Raw genomic sequence first — 17,593 nt, 5'->3', positions numbered from 1 at the left:
TTAGGACAAATTGAAAACATCTTATTTTTCTATTTCATTTTCAAAACAAAATTAACTTGTTTGCATTTACCTCAACAGTGTTTTATATTTTTTCTTTATTTGTTCACAGAGGAGGCCAATGCTTCCTTAAAGATCTGTTTGCTGTGGAGGACAGAGATGACTGCCATTAGCACTACAGAGAAGATTCAGACACATAAAACACTACAGATGATCCCATCTATGCTGTCTTCATGAGTCCAGTAACCTGTGATGCTGTCTGATGTGCCAGCACCATCCACACCCTCAGAGCGTACATTTTCTACTGCTGGGGACATTATCAGTCAGGAGCACTCTTGCTTGTCTCCCCGAAAAGCATACTTGCTGAGTGATTTAAAGATTTTGCACAGCTGTGAGCCCCACACACTGACGACAAATGGTTAATTTCCAACTAAAAGCTGTTTAAACTTTATTAAAACCATTAACACTAATGTATTGCGTTGGTTACACTTTGTTCCTTTTTGCTTTTTAAACAAAAAGAAAAATTGGTATCGAAAAAGGTATCGTTTAGGAATCGGTATCGAAGTCAAGGTATCTGTATCGGAATCGAAATCGAAAATTTTGGAACGATACCCAGCCCTACCTGAGAGTGAAAAAAAAGTATCTATATTTGATTTGTTTTCGTCGTATTTAACACCTCTGTCGTATAAGAAAAAGTATTAAGAGAAAAAAGTGACACGGAGGTTTCTGCGCCAGCTGCGGTTCTCGCAGTGGCATAGAAAGCTTCGTGCTGTGTGTTTTAAGTCCCGTTTACCCATTCCACAGACGAATTTAAGATGTTGTTTTTGTTATTTTTGTGCTTCGTGTTTTATCTTTAACCCGCTGATTGTGTCATGTAGTTTGCCGTTACCTTTGATATATGCTTTAGTTTTTCGTCTGAACAGTCCTGTACAGTGCTCTCGCCATTGTTGTTCAAATGTTCATGCTGTCCATAAATATTAATAGTTATTTCTTCTCAGACAATGGAATTTGCCTGTCACTTTGTCTGTTGTTAGATACGTATTCACTGGTGGACAGTAGGCTGCATTTAAGTTAAACTTGGCGAAGTGATATGGAACTGTAATGCGGTCAGCAGACCTGGAACACCTTCATAGGTGTGCATTTACCGAAAGTTAATGCATACCCATAGAACGTTTGTCAGCCAATCAGATTGAAGCATTCAACAGCCCCGTGGTATAACGCGATAATAACACACACAGTTATCGTACCACGACATTTGCTTATCTGCAGTGGTAATAAATAAATAAACCTGATGAAGAATCTGCGCAATGAAGAATCGCGTGCAGATGCATGCGATGCATCATTATTTTTGTTGCATTGTGCAGCAAAAGTATTCTCGTTGCGTCATAGAATGAAGGTTGAACCACTGTAGTCACATGAACTATTTTGTTGATGTATTTACTTAAAGGGATAGTTCACTCAAAAATGAAAATTCTGTCATTTACTCACCATCAGGTTGTTTCAAACCTATATAAATTTCTTTGTTCTGTTAAACACAATGAAAGATATTTGTAAGAATGTTATCAATTTTCAGTTCTGTGACATCATCCACTACCATAGTAGAAAAAATATATTGTTTATCAGGGTTTTTCCTGGCTCAAAATGAGGATCTTGATCTTGTACACACACACACACACACACACACACACACACACACACGTAGGCCTACCGTACTTTTAAGTGGCTTAACCAAAGTGACTTTGAGTTTGACATATTAAAAGTTCAAATAAAATTAGATAAAAATGACAATTTTTTATATAAAACATTACTTTTATTCAACCAAACAGAAATGTTTTTTTTTTATCATTTTCAACTAACTTTTCAGCCCACAATAGCCAACTGAATTAACCAGTCTTTCTAAATGTGCAAAGCTCATTCACATCTTGCATTCTCTGTGGTTCACTTTAAATGATTCAATGATCTCTTATATTCGCTAGTGACTGAAAAGTTCAATAGTTTAAATGAATCGGTTCAAATGAGGCATTCGTGTGCGAGTCGTTCTGAACGCAATGTGCGTTCATACTTGCGAACTCGCTGTGTACAGTATACGCTGATTCAACGATCCAACTGCACAGCTAAAGACATTACAATGATGTACGTCATGTTAATTCAATAAATTTCAAGAAATTATACGTACTTGGATGCAAAACAAACAGCCGTGAAACACAGCTAGCTATTGTTCTGCAACTCTTTTTAACGCCTCAGTGTGCTGATAACGAAACGGCGCCTCCACTGTGGCGTGATGTCGCAACTGCAGTTACAAATGACAGTCTGTTGAATGCACGCAGCACGTCTTGTGAAGACTCGCAACATAATTTTGGCGAGAGCCTGAGGCGGCCACCTCCATTTTCTCTATGCAGGAAAAACCCTGTATATTTTTTGTTCTGTTGAACACAAAGTGAGATATTTTGAAGAATTTAGGAATACAAACAGTTTAGGGCGCCTTTGACTACCATTTAATTTTTCCTACTATGGCAGTCAATGATGTCACAGAATTGAAAATTGCTAAAAATTGCTAAAATTTCTTCCAAATATCTTTCTCCGTGTTCATCAGAACAAAGTAGTTTATACAGATATATTATATGAGGGTGAGCAAATGATGACAGAATTTTCATTTTTGGGTGAAATATCACTTTAAAGGTCCAGTGAAATTTAGCAGCATCTAGCAGTGAGTTTGCGAATTGTGACCAATGGCTCACTCCACCCCTCGCCCCTCCCTTTCAAAGCGCGGCTGACATAGCACTAAAATCCAGTCACGTTTTTGCTTCTACACCGAAGGAGGTTACGTATTTACTAGGGTTGGGCTGATAGACGATGACATCGTCCATCGCTGATGGCTGACAGCCATCATGATGTTGGGCTGGCATCGTGATTCCCCTGCATGACGCAATTTTTGTCATCAGGAGGGTCCGCAGTCGTCCGCACCAGCCATCCGCATATGCGTACAGCACAACAAATGTTGACAGCCGAGTCCACAGTATGACATTCTGCGCATGTGTCAAGCTCGTCCATTCGCGCTTTTCCTCGGTCAAGTGTGATTTGAAAGCTGCGCAACGCGTGTTCGCGCGAGACTTAGACGGACATAGAAAGTGAAAGCAATCAGTGAATAGTAGTAATGCGCTCATGCAGTTGACTAATCACACACACAGCCTACACTGGTGGGCTCAAGATCTACTCGTCTTTCCACATGAAATAACAACTGGAAGAAATTCCAAATTTGCAGGTACTTGCGCAAGTACTTGTAAAAAGGCTTACGCTGTCTTGAAAACTGGTCGCAAAATGCGATTTGGTGGCAGTCTGGAGCCCTGATATAATTGTTTAATGTTTTGGCAGATGGCCATATAGCAAACTGATATAACCCCCGCCTCGTCCCGCCCCCCGATGTCATTGTCCATCACGATGTTTCACTGTAGGCATCGTCCTATGCCAATCCAGTACCTCAGAGATGATGTATTTTTGTAGTCTAACCCGGGGAAGTAAGCTGGTTCCCTCGACCGAAAGCCTATGCATTTTTCCCATAGACTTTTGGAAGATCGCAAAAAATAAGCTGTGATTAACTAAGAGATTTGTGCACGTTGCATTATTTGTGAGCTTTATATGCACGATGACGTCTAACATCCCTGCCAAAGGAAGTAGTCGCTTTTAGCAACTTGTTAGCAACCGCCGTTTTTAAGACACAATAAGGCTTTAAAGAATCACAAGGGGGTTATAATTGGTGTGTTTTATGTCATAGAATAAAACAAGAAAATATTTAGAGGTTTTGTTTACCTTATTTCGGCCGATTTACCAAAAACCATTTAAAAAAAACATTTAGACTTTGGTGTGATGGAACCGGAAGTCCTAAAATGCTAACTCGCTTCTGGGTTTTGCACACAAAAATACGTCATCTCTGAGCCTCCCTATTTGGTATACATCGCCCAACCCTAGTATTTACGTGCTCTGTAGAGCAGTTTAGTCCTTTTAGGGCTATTGTAGAAACAGCATGGTGAATTCCATGTAAGGGGACCCGTGGGGTATGTAGATAGAAATAGCTCATTCTAAGCTGATAAAAACATAACGCTTCATTATGTAAGATCTTTGGACACCTCTGACGACATAGTTATATATGTTATATTTAGGGCTGTCAACGTTAACGCGTTAAGGCATGTGATCAATTTATTTCAGATTAACGCGTTAAAATATTTAACGCAATTAACGCTGCATCCGTTTATTTGGTCATCCTTTGTCTAGCGTTACATTATATAATCACGCTCTTATTCATGTAAAGGCCTGTAAACCATTTAAGCGCGATTCTAAGCTTCTAGCTGTGGGATGCGGCGCAACATGACAGCGGTCCAGTCTGGTGTATACAGTCGCGGGCTAAAGGCTACGTCAGTGAATCTCTGTCAGACAGCGCACCAGTATTAAGTTCTATTTCATGCTTGATAGGGATGCCCTGAAACGAAAATTCTTGGCCGAAGCCGAATATGATGTGAAACATTTGGCCGAAGGCCGAATAATACCGAACACTGAATATGGTTTTTTGCATTTCTTCTATTTATTAAGCCATTTTTTCCACTATTGCACAAACTGAATAGTCAAAATGTGCTTTTTATAATTTGTCTTGCTTTTCAATAAAATACAATACAACTTAATATAAAATTGAGCAAAACAAAGTAAATTTAAAGAAAAAATTGAGCCCTCTCCTTTCATGAATAGCCTTTATTAATTAGGCCTATAACTGACTGCTAAAAGAATGTAATGTAAGTTACTTTAAACTAAAACTGTTGGATTATTATAGGCTACATTGCAAAATGATTTTAAGAAAAAAAAAAAACATCCAATGCAAGCAATTCTGACTGATGCTGACTGACAACCATTTCAGTTCACGTCTCTCCTCCAAACTCCGCCCACAAAAGCTGACTGTTCTCTCAGAAGGTGCACTCGTGGTCAGGATGCACAGAACATACTTTGACAAGTTGTTTAGTACAGGTAACTGTGTGCACGCGACGACTGTATGATGTCAAAGGATATCGCGAGCGGCGGGGCTACTGTCAGACAGCCCGCTTCCGTCTGAAATAGTCACAGACCGGTAAAGACGCTTTCATTCTGAAATTTACTTGCGTGCGGCAAGTCCCGTGCTGTGTCTTTCTCTGACACTTTGTCTTTGCTCCACACACACACACACACACACACACACACACTGCCAAAATGTTTACAGTAGTAATAAAGCGCACGCATGTCTCTCTCTCGCTCTCTCTCTGCGCTGGTTGCTGCTTGATCGTATCACAAGTCATGAGCGTTTTTTGCTATTTTCGGCCGAACATTTTCGGTGGCCGAACATTCGGTGCATCCCTAATGCTTGAATGAACAAAAAAAGAGTTGTTCTACCACTGAAATAATTTTAGAGACCTTATTTGAAGGTCCAAAAACTGCATTCTACAAGTCTTAAGGGCTGGGTCCACCGAGGCGTTTTTATGCGGCTGAAAACGCCAGGCACTTGGCTGATAATGCTTCTGCACGCGCATGTGAGCTAAGCGTTCTACCCCAAGTTGAGCATTTTTCGGCCGCAGGCAAAAAACGCCTCAGTGGACACAGCCCCTTATGGTTGTGCTCTTTAGTGCTCTCCAACAAATGAAAGCCAACCCCAGATTTTTCTTTTACAAGAAATTTTTCATCTGTTTTTATAGCTGCTTTACATCTGGTTGCATTTGATAAAAATGCATACATGCCGAGGACAGTGTGTCTGTTGACACAAACACCACCACACACTTGACTTCTATTGGTTTACAAGTCTTGCCTTGAGATTGATAGGTTCATGGTTTTTTGTGTTTACATTTCTGCATATTCTACCTGATTATTATTATTATGAACCAGATTGTCTTCCCAAAATGCAACTAACTTTGATGAGTTCTTCAGGAACATCACAACCCAGTTGCATAAAGGAGATTATTATCGGTCACTTCTTTCTCATTACAGCTCTGGCTGTATGCCAGTATATGTGCTATCTATTGCTACTTGGGTAGCACATGAAATCTTGCTCCTGGGAGTGTTTAAATATAAGACATCATTGGGTGTTGTCGGTAATTGTGAGAAGAACAAATCTTTGCTTGTGATTTGTAATTTATCTGTTATCAAGCTAAACAATGATATGGTTTCCTCTCTTCCTTACAGAGGACGCAACAATGCCAAAGGACCCTCCACTGCAGTAAGTTACGCTTTCTCCAGTGCCCTGATTTGTAACAGACTTTCTTAACTGATTTACATTCAAATGTTCTTTTATGGATTTATACTTTTTTTTAAATGTATACTTTTATCAGCCAAACAATGATTTTGTCATGTGTTTTTAAGGTGGCCTTCAGTGGAGTTTATGCAAACATGAGGATGGTTCATGTTTTGACTTCAGTTGTGGTGAGTCAAAAGACTGAAGTTAAAACATTTTATTAAAAAAATGTATTAATTGTTCACATTGCCAATATTTATTCAACAAAAGTTGGGATGTAACAATATCAAAATCTCACTGTAGTATTTAGTATGAAGTCCACAGTAGCATCAAGTCCACAGTACAGTATTTATTGCAATATTTAAAATGACAAATTATGACTTTGAAACTTGCCATAAGAATGTTTTTATAGCTGTTGCTTAGAGGTATGAGTTATAGTATGAGATGGTTCAAATGACCTAAAAATCCCTTTTTATAAAATAAAATAATTGCACCAGATGGATCTTGCCAAAGATAACATCTATTACTTTTTCTATCATTCTCTATGTTAGGCCCGGGAGACCTATCGTTTCGTACAGTCATGTGACCACGATGATATTGAGACAATTTTGCTATTGCAATAACACGATATCGATAATGTTGTTACATCCCTAAACAAAAGTCTTACTAAAATGTTGATTTGTGCTTTTGACAGGGAACCAAATGTGAGCTTAAGGTCAAAAATGGTCTGATCTATGAAGGAGTTTTTAAAACATATGGCCCAGAGGTAAGGAGATGTGTCTATGGCTCTAATCTTGTGCATTCAAGTCATCACTGTGAGAGTCAAAGAAGTGATGCAGTTAAATTATATGGCCCTATAGATCAAACAGACGAAGTAAATAAGATATTTAAATAAGAAGAATTCCATTTTATTAGAACAAGATGAATTTGGTAAACAATGCAATGTGCTCTTCAAAAAGCTTTGATTTTACTATGTCATTAATTTGATGCACCATATTTTAATGCACATTTTTCACTCCTGTGTTGTTGTTTTTGGATCTGCAGTGTGATATTGTACTGGATGCTGCACACAGGAAGAGTGTAGAGCCTATTGTGGGCCCTCGTCGTGAGGATATTGTGGAAAGCATCATCTTTAAGTCTTCTGATGTAGTGGTGGTGCATTTTAAAGATGTGGACCTGAACTATGCCAAGAAAGGTAAGACCTGCATGGTTCTGCTGTGTAACAAGAGTTTCTTCCTGCCTCTACATTGCCTACTTTAGAGGTTTAAGCTGTGAAATCTCAATGCATGAGAGGGTGTTTCCTAATTGGAATAATGCAGTTTATCTATATACATAACTTATAGTACGTAGATTTAGGGTTGGGTACCGAACAGTACCCATGTATCTGACATGTAACTGGACCGAATCAAAATGTAGATTCGGTGCCTCATTTCGGTGCCACTTAAATGCTGACTGAGCTGTCGATTGAGACATTTGCCTTCATTCACGTGACCAAAAGTCGGAAACCTCAGATAATACAAATCCAACACATCTTATACAATGGTTAAACGGATCGCGAATGATCTGTGATCCGCAAGGATCGGAACGTGCATGACCCGTGGATTCATCATAGTGAAAGACAGTTTTAACACGCGCTCTCCCTCCCTCCATGTCGGCGAGTTCAGCATTCTTCCCTGGGCGCAGTCTTTAACTTCAACCTCCGCAGAAGGCAAGTTTTAAAGTGAAAGTAACGTTAATTGGAAACGCACATGCGTAGCGATCACAATGAAGCTGTTGCTCGCGTTTAAAATCAATGAACCGCGTGCAGCATACTGTCCGTTTTTAAAATAATGCACATATAATGTAGCCAAGAGGTCTCTGTAAATGGACTTAATCTGTTGATATATTCAATGCATTTTCTGGCCATATTTAATACAACTATGGCAAGCAGTTAGTTGTAGCTGGAGGGTAAACAAGGTAAACAGTAAACACTATAACATCTTTCTAGCAATGTTAGTGTCCATGCTCATTCCACATTCACTTTAATTGTGAATTTGTTGTGTATTTTTATTACTTAATAAATATTTTTAATTGAATGTTTTTGTTCTTTAATGTCATCCACTGGTGTTTTGTGGCTCTTTTTTAAAAGTATCGATGTGGCACCGGTATCGGAAAAAACCCAAATGATACCCAACCCTACGTAGATTAGAACATGACAGAGGCATTACAAAAGGCATTATTGAATGTGCTTGTGCAACTGCTGTTTTTTCTCTTTGAGCTCCCCACTTTTAATACTTGTATAAAACAGTCCCGAAAATGAACAGCCCTCTGGCTTAAATCTGCAGTTACTAAAAGTCACAGGGGTCCCTCATGATTGGTTGCTTGTTTTTCTTGAAGAACAAAAGGCCAAAACGTACTCTATGCAATAAAGCTGTCTTCTGAAATGTGTCAGGGTTCAAGTCATAACTCATTGCAGTTATATTTTGCATATTTTGTGTAAAGGATCTTTCTGGCCTAAGGCCTGTTATAGTTTAGTTACAACTCGAGCCGCTTGATGAAAGGAAATGTTTTTGCTGGGTGTTTGTAACGTTGGGCCAACTGGGTCTAATATCATGTGCAACTGTTTACACTTAAGAATAAAGAAATCATAGGCAATACATGCTGTGTCCTAGGACTTTTGTGTTGGATTACTGCTAAATTGTATGTAGATGAGTTTTAATTTGCTGTACATTAAACAAAATGTGTATATTGTCTTTACTAACACTTACAGTAGTTCAGCCTCAGAAATCTCTATTGCTGTAGGTGCTGAAATAACTGGCTTTGTTGAATCTGGTCAGTGACTGTCTCATACTGACCCGTTCTTTATTCTGTCTCTTTTCTCTTAAATGTCTCTAGTCTCATCTGATGCAGGTAATGCAATCATATCGTCTTTATAATCTCTGTTTGTTTTGGTGCAAAGTGTGGTGTTGCTTGGTAAAACTTTCAATATTTCAAATTGTTTTAGGTGAGAACATCAGTTTAAGCAGTCTTGTTTATCACTCACTCTAATTTCATAAAAAAATAATAAAGAAACTTTCTACTTGATTAACATTTTGTGCGCCACAGAATACATGGTGCACTGTGTTTCCAGAACACTGCAAAGATACAGATTTAGGCCCGGTTTCATAGACAAGGCTTAGCCTAAGCCAGGACTGTGTCTTAGGGTACGTTTATATTTGGCATTAACATGCAATCTCGGTGATCCGAACAAGCAGATCGGATCTTCAGACAATCAGGACACAGCTCGTTTACACTTGTCAACAAGTGGCTTCCACATCTGGATAACTGATCGGATCTCTATAGTTTCCGCGCCCATTATTTTAATAAGCCTGCAATTTAAAAGGGGAAGTAAACCGCGGTTAAAACGATTAACAATCTTATATGTGAAAGTATAAGCAGAGGACGTTTGTAAAATGACAAACAACAGCTTTTGTACTTGAGCTTTGGCGGGTTTCACTCGCGCACGCGCACACACACACAGACTCTAACTGTGTTTTTAATCACATCATTTGTTTATTCATGTCACGGACACATAAAATAATCACATAAGTAGGCCGAAGTTCCTATGATCAAAAGCGACCACTTGCAAAGTTCTCGTCTATTTGGGTTGGTTCGGATGAAAGTGACAGCTCGTCATTTCTTTGTTCTGTGCCCTAGATAGCGTGTTTACTAACATCAGCTATAAGCAACACTACAATCTTGTTTCGGTGTGCAAATGATATATACGGTGTATTCAGAGCTCCGTTTCAAGCTGTCTTCCGGGGAAGGTACTAGACACGGCAGCAGCCCTCGGGACAGCGGGAAAACAGAGAGTATATTATGCCGTATGCTATACAGTAAATACACACACACACACACACACACACACACACACACACACACACACACACACACACACAAAGTAGCCTATATGTTGGAAACAAGCTGGTATAGTGTTGCTATTCGTGTCTGTGACATGAAAATAAACAAATGATGCATTTAAAAACACCAGTGGCGCTGTGTGTGCGAGTAAAACCCGTTCGTGGCAGTCACAAATAGCCTATGTGATGATAAAGCTGAAGTGGTAAAGAAAACATCTCATGTGATTTGACATACATCCTCTGTAGGTTGTAAATAATGATACACTGTAATAAAGTATCCACGATCATATTGTGGGAAAATGAACGACTGTGCAAGAGTGCGTGAGCAAGAGTAAACTTTCCGCTGCATTTGTCAGCTGCTCCGCAGTCTGAGAGGTTTCGGACAGACAAGAGAATAATGATAGCAGGCGGGGTTTTCTGTGAAATTGTACCGTTAAATGTAGATAAACTGTCTGGATTGCGTTTACATTACACTGAGATCCGATCACAATGCGTCCTCGACTACCTCTTGATCAGGACACGCTGATCGGATGACATTCCGATCAGAAGCGCGTTTACTAGGGGTGAAACGGTTCAAATTACTCACGGTTCGGTCTGTGTCACGGTTTTAGAGTCACGGTTTCGGTTCGGTTCGATTTGTGCTATGTTCAGGGAAAAGGGACTACAGACAAATAAAAATAAGAACAAATAATCAAGCTACAAGTAACGGCACCAATAAAACAACAGAGCAAAGCAGAAAATTAAATAAGATACTGTATACAGTGAGGGAAATAAGTATTTGATCCCCTGCTGATTTTGTAAGTTTGCCTACTTACAAACAAATGAAGGGTCTATAATTTTTATGGTGGGTTTATTTTAACTGATAGACACAGAATATTAAAAAAAATCAGGGGGAAAAAAATGTTATATAAAGGTTATAAATTGATTTGCATTTCAGTCAGTGAAATAAGTATTTGATCCCCTACCAACTAGCAAGAATTCTGGCTCCACAGATTGGTTATGTGCCTATATGGACCACAGATTAGTCCTGTCACTTTAAGAAAGTACTCCTAAATCAGCTTGTTATGTATATAAAAGATGCCTGCCAACAGAATCTGTATCTTCCAGTTCAACCTCTCCAACACCATGGTCCAGACCAAATAGGTTTTAAAGGATGTCAGCGACAAGATTGGAGACCTGCACAAACCTTGAATAGGCTACAGACAGAAGCTTGGTGAGAAGGAGACAACTGTTGGTGTGATTATTTGGAAATAGAAGATATACAAAATAACTATCAAATGCCCTTGTTCTGGAGCTCCCTGCAATATTTCCCCAATGGGGTAAAGATGATCATGAGAAATGTTAAAGATCAGCCCAGAACTACACGGAAGAAGCCTGTTAATGATTTCAAGACAGTTGGGAACACAGTTAGCAAGCAAAACATTGGTAACACATTGGTAACACGCTATGCCACAGTAGACTGAAATCCTGAAGCACCCGCAAGGTCCTCCTGCCCAAGAAGGCCCGCCTGGCTCGTCTTAAGTTTGACAATGAACATAAAAATGATTCAGAAAAGGCTTTGGCGAAAGTGCTGGCACTGCTGTGAGACCAAAATGGACTCCTGTGTTTGGAGGGAGAGAAATGCTGACTATGAGCCCAAGAACATCATGTCTACAGAGAAGCACAGTGTTGGAAACATTCTGCTTTAGGGCTTTTTCTCTGCTACAGGTATACAGGATGACTTCACCGCATTGAGGGGCTGAGGGACGGGCCCATGTACCGTAAAATCTTGGACGAGAACCTCCTCCCCTTAACTAGGTCACTGAAGATGGGTCATGGATGAGCCTTTAACATGACAAAGACGCAAAACATATTGCCAAGACAACCAAATAGTGGCTTAAGGAGAAGCACATTAAATGTCCTAGCCAGTCTCTAGACCCTAGTCCTATAGAACCTCTGTGAAGGAGGCTAAAACTCCAATTTGCTGAGCGACAGCCAAGAAACCTTAAAGATTGACAGAGGAGTGGACTAAATGTATCCGGACACATGTGCAAACCTGGTGACCAACTATCAGAAATGTCTGACCTCTGTGCTTGCCAACAAGGGTTTCTCCACAAAGTACAAAGTTATGTTTTGCTTGGGGATCAAATACTTATTTCACTGACTGAAATGCAAATCAATTTATAACCTTTATATAACATTTTTTTCCCCTGATTTTTTTAATATTCTGTGTCTATCAGTTAAAATAAACCCACCATAAAAATTATAGACCCTTCATTTGTTTGTAAGTAGGCAAACTTACAAAATCAGCAGGGGATCAAATACTTATTTCCCTCACTGTATATACCTTTTACGGTAGAAATGGATTAAAGTAATCAAATAAAACATAACATTGCATATGTACAAATTAAATAAAGACGAATCATAATTGAAGTTACAGAAGCTATTGAGTCACAAGCAGTGAGTGATTTCCTTGACTTTTAACAGACAGCAGGAATATGCTGCTGTCGCTTTAAGAGGAATGAAACACATCCAGAACACTGATACTGTACACATGCATTGTTTTTCGTCCGTTTCGTCCGTTCACTTAGGACATAACCTATTATGTTTGTTAAGATACTTGACAAGATAGGCATGTTGACCTACTTCGTGTGTGAATTTGTCCGTTTAAGCGCTTCAAAGACAACTCAATATTTGCGCCATGTCTGAGACTTTCCTTATGCGCGCTTCGGATCTTCTCACAGCGCGCAAGTGAGTTTTCTTCTGCATCATCTTGCACTTAAATGTTTAAATTGGCAAGGCTTGAATGAGTTTAGTTTAAACAGCAACACGTGCTGTTCAGGTCTCACCTGCACTCGCGCGCTCACAACACCGGGTGATGAAAGCATAAATGACTGGTCATATTACAGCATACGTCAATTGAAATTTGTCTACGTTATTTTATTTGTTTTAGGTATTAAATGTGTATCCATCGACAAACATACATTAGCTGAACTTTGTCAGTCTGTTTTATGCATTATCATTTTTAACGAACCACATTATAAATGCGTCGTCAGATTTAAGATGAACCGCGGTCCAAGCGCGTTGGACCGTGTGCTGAACCGTTGGTGGAGAACCGTGCGGTTCAATTATTTACCGAGAACCGTTACACTCCTAGCGTTTACACTTGTCTTTTCAATGTGTATGTGGCCAACATCCAGATACAGATCGCATGTTAATGCCAAATATAAACGCACCCTTAGTTAATTTAGGCAATTTAAGTCATTTTCATTAAAATGCCTAAGAAAAAAACATTACTTGTGTGCATCTTGAAACAAAACAATAGCACTGACATATTTTAAGATTTCTCAGGGCAAGTAATTTTCAGTTAAGACAGCTTAAGGCTTAAGCCTTGTCTGTGAAACCGGGGCTTAGTGTTTTTATTTATGATTTGTGTTCTGATAAAAAAGAAGTGCTCAATCCACTCAAAGCTGGCTGCAAGTAGCTAATATAACATTTTAATTATCATTACATTACATGAACCTGATGATGTTATATTAGGTGGTGTTGCTTTATTCAACAAACATCACAGGTTTACGTAATGAATCTGTGGATTTTAGTCTGCAAAATCATGACTAAATGACAACCGGAGAATTTTGATCCTCCTGCTTAAAGGCATAATTCACCCCAAAATGAAATTCTGTTATCATTCACTCACCCTCTTTTCATTTCAAACCCGTATGACGTTCTTTCTTCTGCAGACCACAAAAGAAGATCATTTGAAGAATGTTGGTAACCGAAACATGGCGGTTCCCATTGACTTGCATTGGTTGTGTGTCTATACAACAGAGGTGATTGGGTACCGCCATTGTTCGGTTACCAACATTCTTCAAAATATCTTCTTTTGTATTCTGCAGAACAAAGTCAATGATGACAGAATTTTCATTTTTGGGTGAACTATCTCTTTCAGGGAAAAAGCAGCTCTTTTTTTCCTAACATAATTCTGCATTAAATACAAAATATATCTAAAGAAAACAAGCAATAATTTTGGGAAACCAATAAAAAAGGGCAATGAATAAAGCAAATCTAATGCTTCTATTTAAATACTTTATACTAGTTGGAAAAGTTCATTCATGTTTTCATTCAAATTTTAAAATAAGCATTTATTTTTTTAAATGCTTAGAAAACTAATTGAAATGCATGTATTTCTCACAATGTATTTTTTATTAATGTATTGATTTTTAATCTAATCCTTCTGTATGTACTGTCATGTTCTCTGTGACCTCTAACCTTGGGCTTATTCTGTTGAAGGCCATGTTCTCAGGAATCTTGCTCTCTGAATAAGGGGGAACGATGTGTTGATGCATTTAGATTTTTACCAGCAAATCTGAGTCAATCTGCAATCATTTTAAGTTTAGTTTTAAATTAATAATTAAACTTACTCTAATTCAAAAATACAGAAAGTCTAATGTACAACAATATATATACAGCAATATATAAACATCATGAAAAGATGTGCTTACACTGTGCAAATAAACATAAGAGAGACTGGAAACTACTTTTTCAGTGATTCAGGACCAAAAAAGCTGAATAAGCTTTATTTTACAACAGCAGCATAAACCTAACAACCAGCTGTCAACCTGCATCATTAGAGCAATATTTAAAAGTAATATTTTAGCCAGTGATGTGCACCGATTGACAATGACAAAGTTTTTATTTTATAAAATTTGAAAATAAAAGCCATGAAAGTGGCATTATTTTATCTGCTTATTTCTATGAACAGACATAATACCGTGTCTACACCGGATGTGGTGCGGCATGACACGATAAAAGACACTAGAACGCATTAGAACCTATTATAGTTTAACATTTTGTCCACACTGGATGCGAAAACCCATTAAGAACAAGCCGTGGTCGTGTCACGCCAGTCACGTCTGGTGTAGACAGTGTAAGTGTGGCTATTATGTGGAAGCTTATACAAAATCTTTTTTACCTATGTTTTTCGTCACACCACCACAGAATGGTTTAATAATTTTGACCTCTGTGTTGGTTTGAGTCACTGCATTTAATCAACTCCGACCGAGGAGGTGTCACAGACGGAAAAATAAAGTTCTCTGGTTATAAATATTATTGATTTTATTATAAGTTTTTCAGTAATGAAAAGGAAAGGTGAAATAAAGCTCATCTTTACAAATTTTGCTGAGTAGGACATCCTCATAGGTCAACATCTTGAAATAAAATTCTATCCAGTTCTGTCAAAGAAATACTTATCTTTTAACTAGAGGGGAATAATGGATTGATAAGAGCATTGAGACATAGGTTACGCACTCACCTTCTCTCGAAACATGGCTGGGAAACTTACGATCGACCCAAGAATGTGTTGGACCCAGCAAAATCAAACTCATCTCCTTGTTTTCTGAGAACATGGCCTTATTGTGTGTGCTGTATTGCAATAAACCAAGATTGCTGTTTTATGTTTGAAATCCTCACACTTGCCCTCCATTTGTGTCTGTTCAGAAATACCTCTTTTTCTTTGTCACCATATATCACACATGTGCATGACTGTTTTCTGTACCTTGGTGGTTGTTGGTTTTGCATTCTAATGTAGTAAGTAATATTAATTTTGTTATGTTTGTGTATGTTTGGTTTATGGTAAAGATAACTTCACAGACAGTGCAGTTAGTGCTCGTGTGAATGGGGAGCACAAAGAGAAGGATCTGCAGCCCTGGGATGGAGGAGAGCAGCACATCTCGGGCAGTCTGGAATCTCTTGATACAGACCTGGTAAGACGACAGTCGACATTGGGGAACATAATGTACGGATTGCAGTTATCATTTAATCATTCTATTTTTAAAATGATTAGTTAAAATGTCTTAATTGTTTAAACAATAAGCCACTCAATGTTCTCTCATGGATAAGGGTTGTATAAAACAATGCTGTTACAATGACTGAACATTTGAGATGTGGCCTGATCTGTCTGTGGGTGACTCAAAGTTCAATCTGGTTTGTCATATGCTGATTCTGAAGCTCTCATCAACACTGAGCCTGTCAAATAAATGCCTTTTATAATAAAACAGCAATACGATAGAAGGCAACAAATGTGACAGTTTAGTTCATTGGACTAACAGTTGTTTTACAGTTGGGACAGTAATATCAGATTTATGTGATGTTTTACGATGGCATGACCAATCAGATTTCCGAATTTTGTTTTATAAGAGATTTTGAAACCGTATCCCTCTCCTCAGTGTAACGGTTGGGATCCTGATGAAATGTTTAAATACAACGAGGAGACTTACGGTTTGAAGTCCACCTATGACAGCAGCTTGTCTTCATACACGTAAGTCCACCTACAGTATGATTTTAAATGGTTATTGTAATGTTTTGCTTGACCTTACATATCTTTTGCTCTGAAGGTGTATGCCTAAATGTCTGAAATCAGTGTTGTAGACAAAAGTATAATTCTACAAACATTGGTTTCCTTTTATTAATGACAAGGTTTTGAAATGGAAGGCTTTGAATAATGATGAAAAAGCAGTCCATAAGAGCTGAGCATAGATGAGAACTCAAAGAGTTGGGTGAGACCTCAAAAAGTCTGAGGAACATTTTTGCAAATTCTAGGCAGAGGATTCCCGCAAACTATACTGAAGATGTTAACATTTTTGGACTTTAGTCCTTTCGATGAGTTTACTATTACTCTAAATCGTGGAAAAATATTTTTGCTTTCTCTAACATCCCAGGGTGCCCTTGGAGCGAGACAACTCGGAGGAGTTCCTCAAGCGGGAGGCTCGTGCAGCACAGCTGGCAGACGAGATTGAGGCTAGCGCCAGCTACAAGGCCCGCGTGGCCCTGGAGAATGACGAGCGGTCAGAGGAAGAGAAATATACTGCTGTGGTGCGTGGAGAGAGAGAGCTTCACAGCCTCAACAGGTGAACCTTCAATTACACTACCACTGCTTTGTCTCCGTTTTGTATTTGGATCACATAATAGTGCTAGTTGCTAAATGAACCTATTTTTTTAATAGGGAGAATAAATACATTCCCCCTGTTCAGAGGAACAAAGAAGCAGGCATGTCATGGGGAGCTGGCCGTCACCCACACCCAGCTGGGCCACCTGCACCCAGATCTGGACCTCACGACTACAACACAGATCAGCGTGTAGTCAATGGAGGTACAAGATGATTTATCTGCTTGAATTAATTTTGGGTGATCTACAACGTTATGAACATTACCCACAACAGTCACATCCAGGTCAACAGACCCAATGGCATAGATTTGATAGATCTCAATTACACAATGCACATGGAAGATATGGGATACTTTCCGTTTCCCTTTATTTAATAACCTAGCCATGGCGGTATTGCTAAATATTTGAAAAATCTATTTCAGTTTGCTGTCTTCAAAGTTTTGGCATAATGTGGAACAAATGTGGTGAGAATCAGATAATATTTGAAATGGCCTAATGTGATCCTAAATGACTGACTTCATGTTTGCCGGAGGTAATGTAATGTGCGTACATTTTT

General features: G+C 38.7%; 1 protein-coding gene across 6 annotated transcripts in view; it reads left to right on the top strand.

The window, feature by feature from the left end:
* atxn2 (ataxin 2) overlaps positions 1-17,593 on the top strand; it is a 31,271-nt gene that overhangs the window by 4,432 nt on the left and 9,246 nt on the right. For all 6 annotated transcript variants that reach the window (XM_057353637.1, XM_057353627.1, XM_057353620.1 and 3 more), the window contains exons 2-10: positions 6,190-6,223; positions 6,367-6,426; positions 6,933-7,004; positions 7,283-7,433; positions 9,113-9,127; positions 15,733-15,857; positions 16,320-16,411; positions 16,812-17,000; positions 17,096-17,241. In XM_057353637.1, coding sequence (XP_057209620.1) covers positions 6,190-6,223; positions 6,367-6,426; positions 6,933-7,004; positions 7,283-7,433; positions 9,113-9,127; positions 15,733-15,857; positions 16,320-16,411; positions 16,812-17,000; positions 17,096-17,241 — 884 coding nt within the window. The remainder of the gene's footprint in view (positions 1-6,189; positions 6,224-6,366; positions 6,427-6,932; positions 7,005-7,282; positions 7,434-9,112; positions 9,128-15,732; positions 15,858-16,319; positions 16,412-16,811; positions 17,001-17,095; positions 17,242-17,593) is intronic.

Source organism: Triplophysa rosa, linkage group LG2 (genome assembly GCF_024868665.1).
Source record: "Triplophysa rosa linkage group LG2, Trosa_1v2, whole genome shotgun sequence".
NCBI classification, from domain to species: domain Eukaryota; kingdom Metazoa; phylum Chordata; class Actinopteri; order Cypriniformes; family Nemacheilidae; genus Triplophysa; species Triplophysa rosa.
Note: the sequence above shows the minus strand (reverse complement) of the source record. Positions and strands in the feature narration are given on the sequence as shown.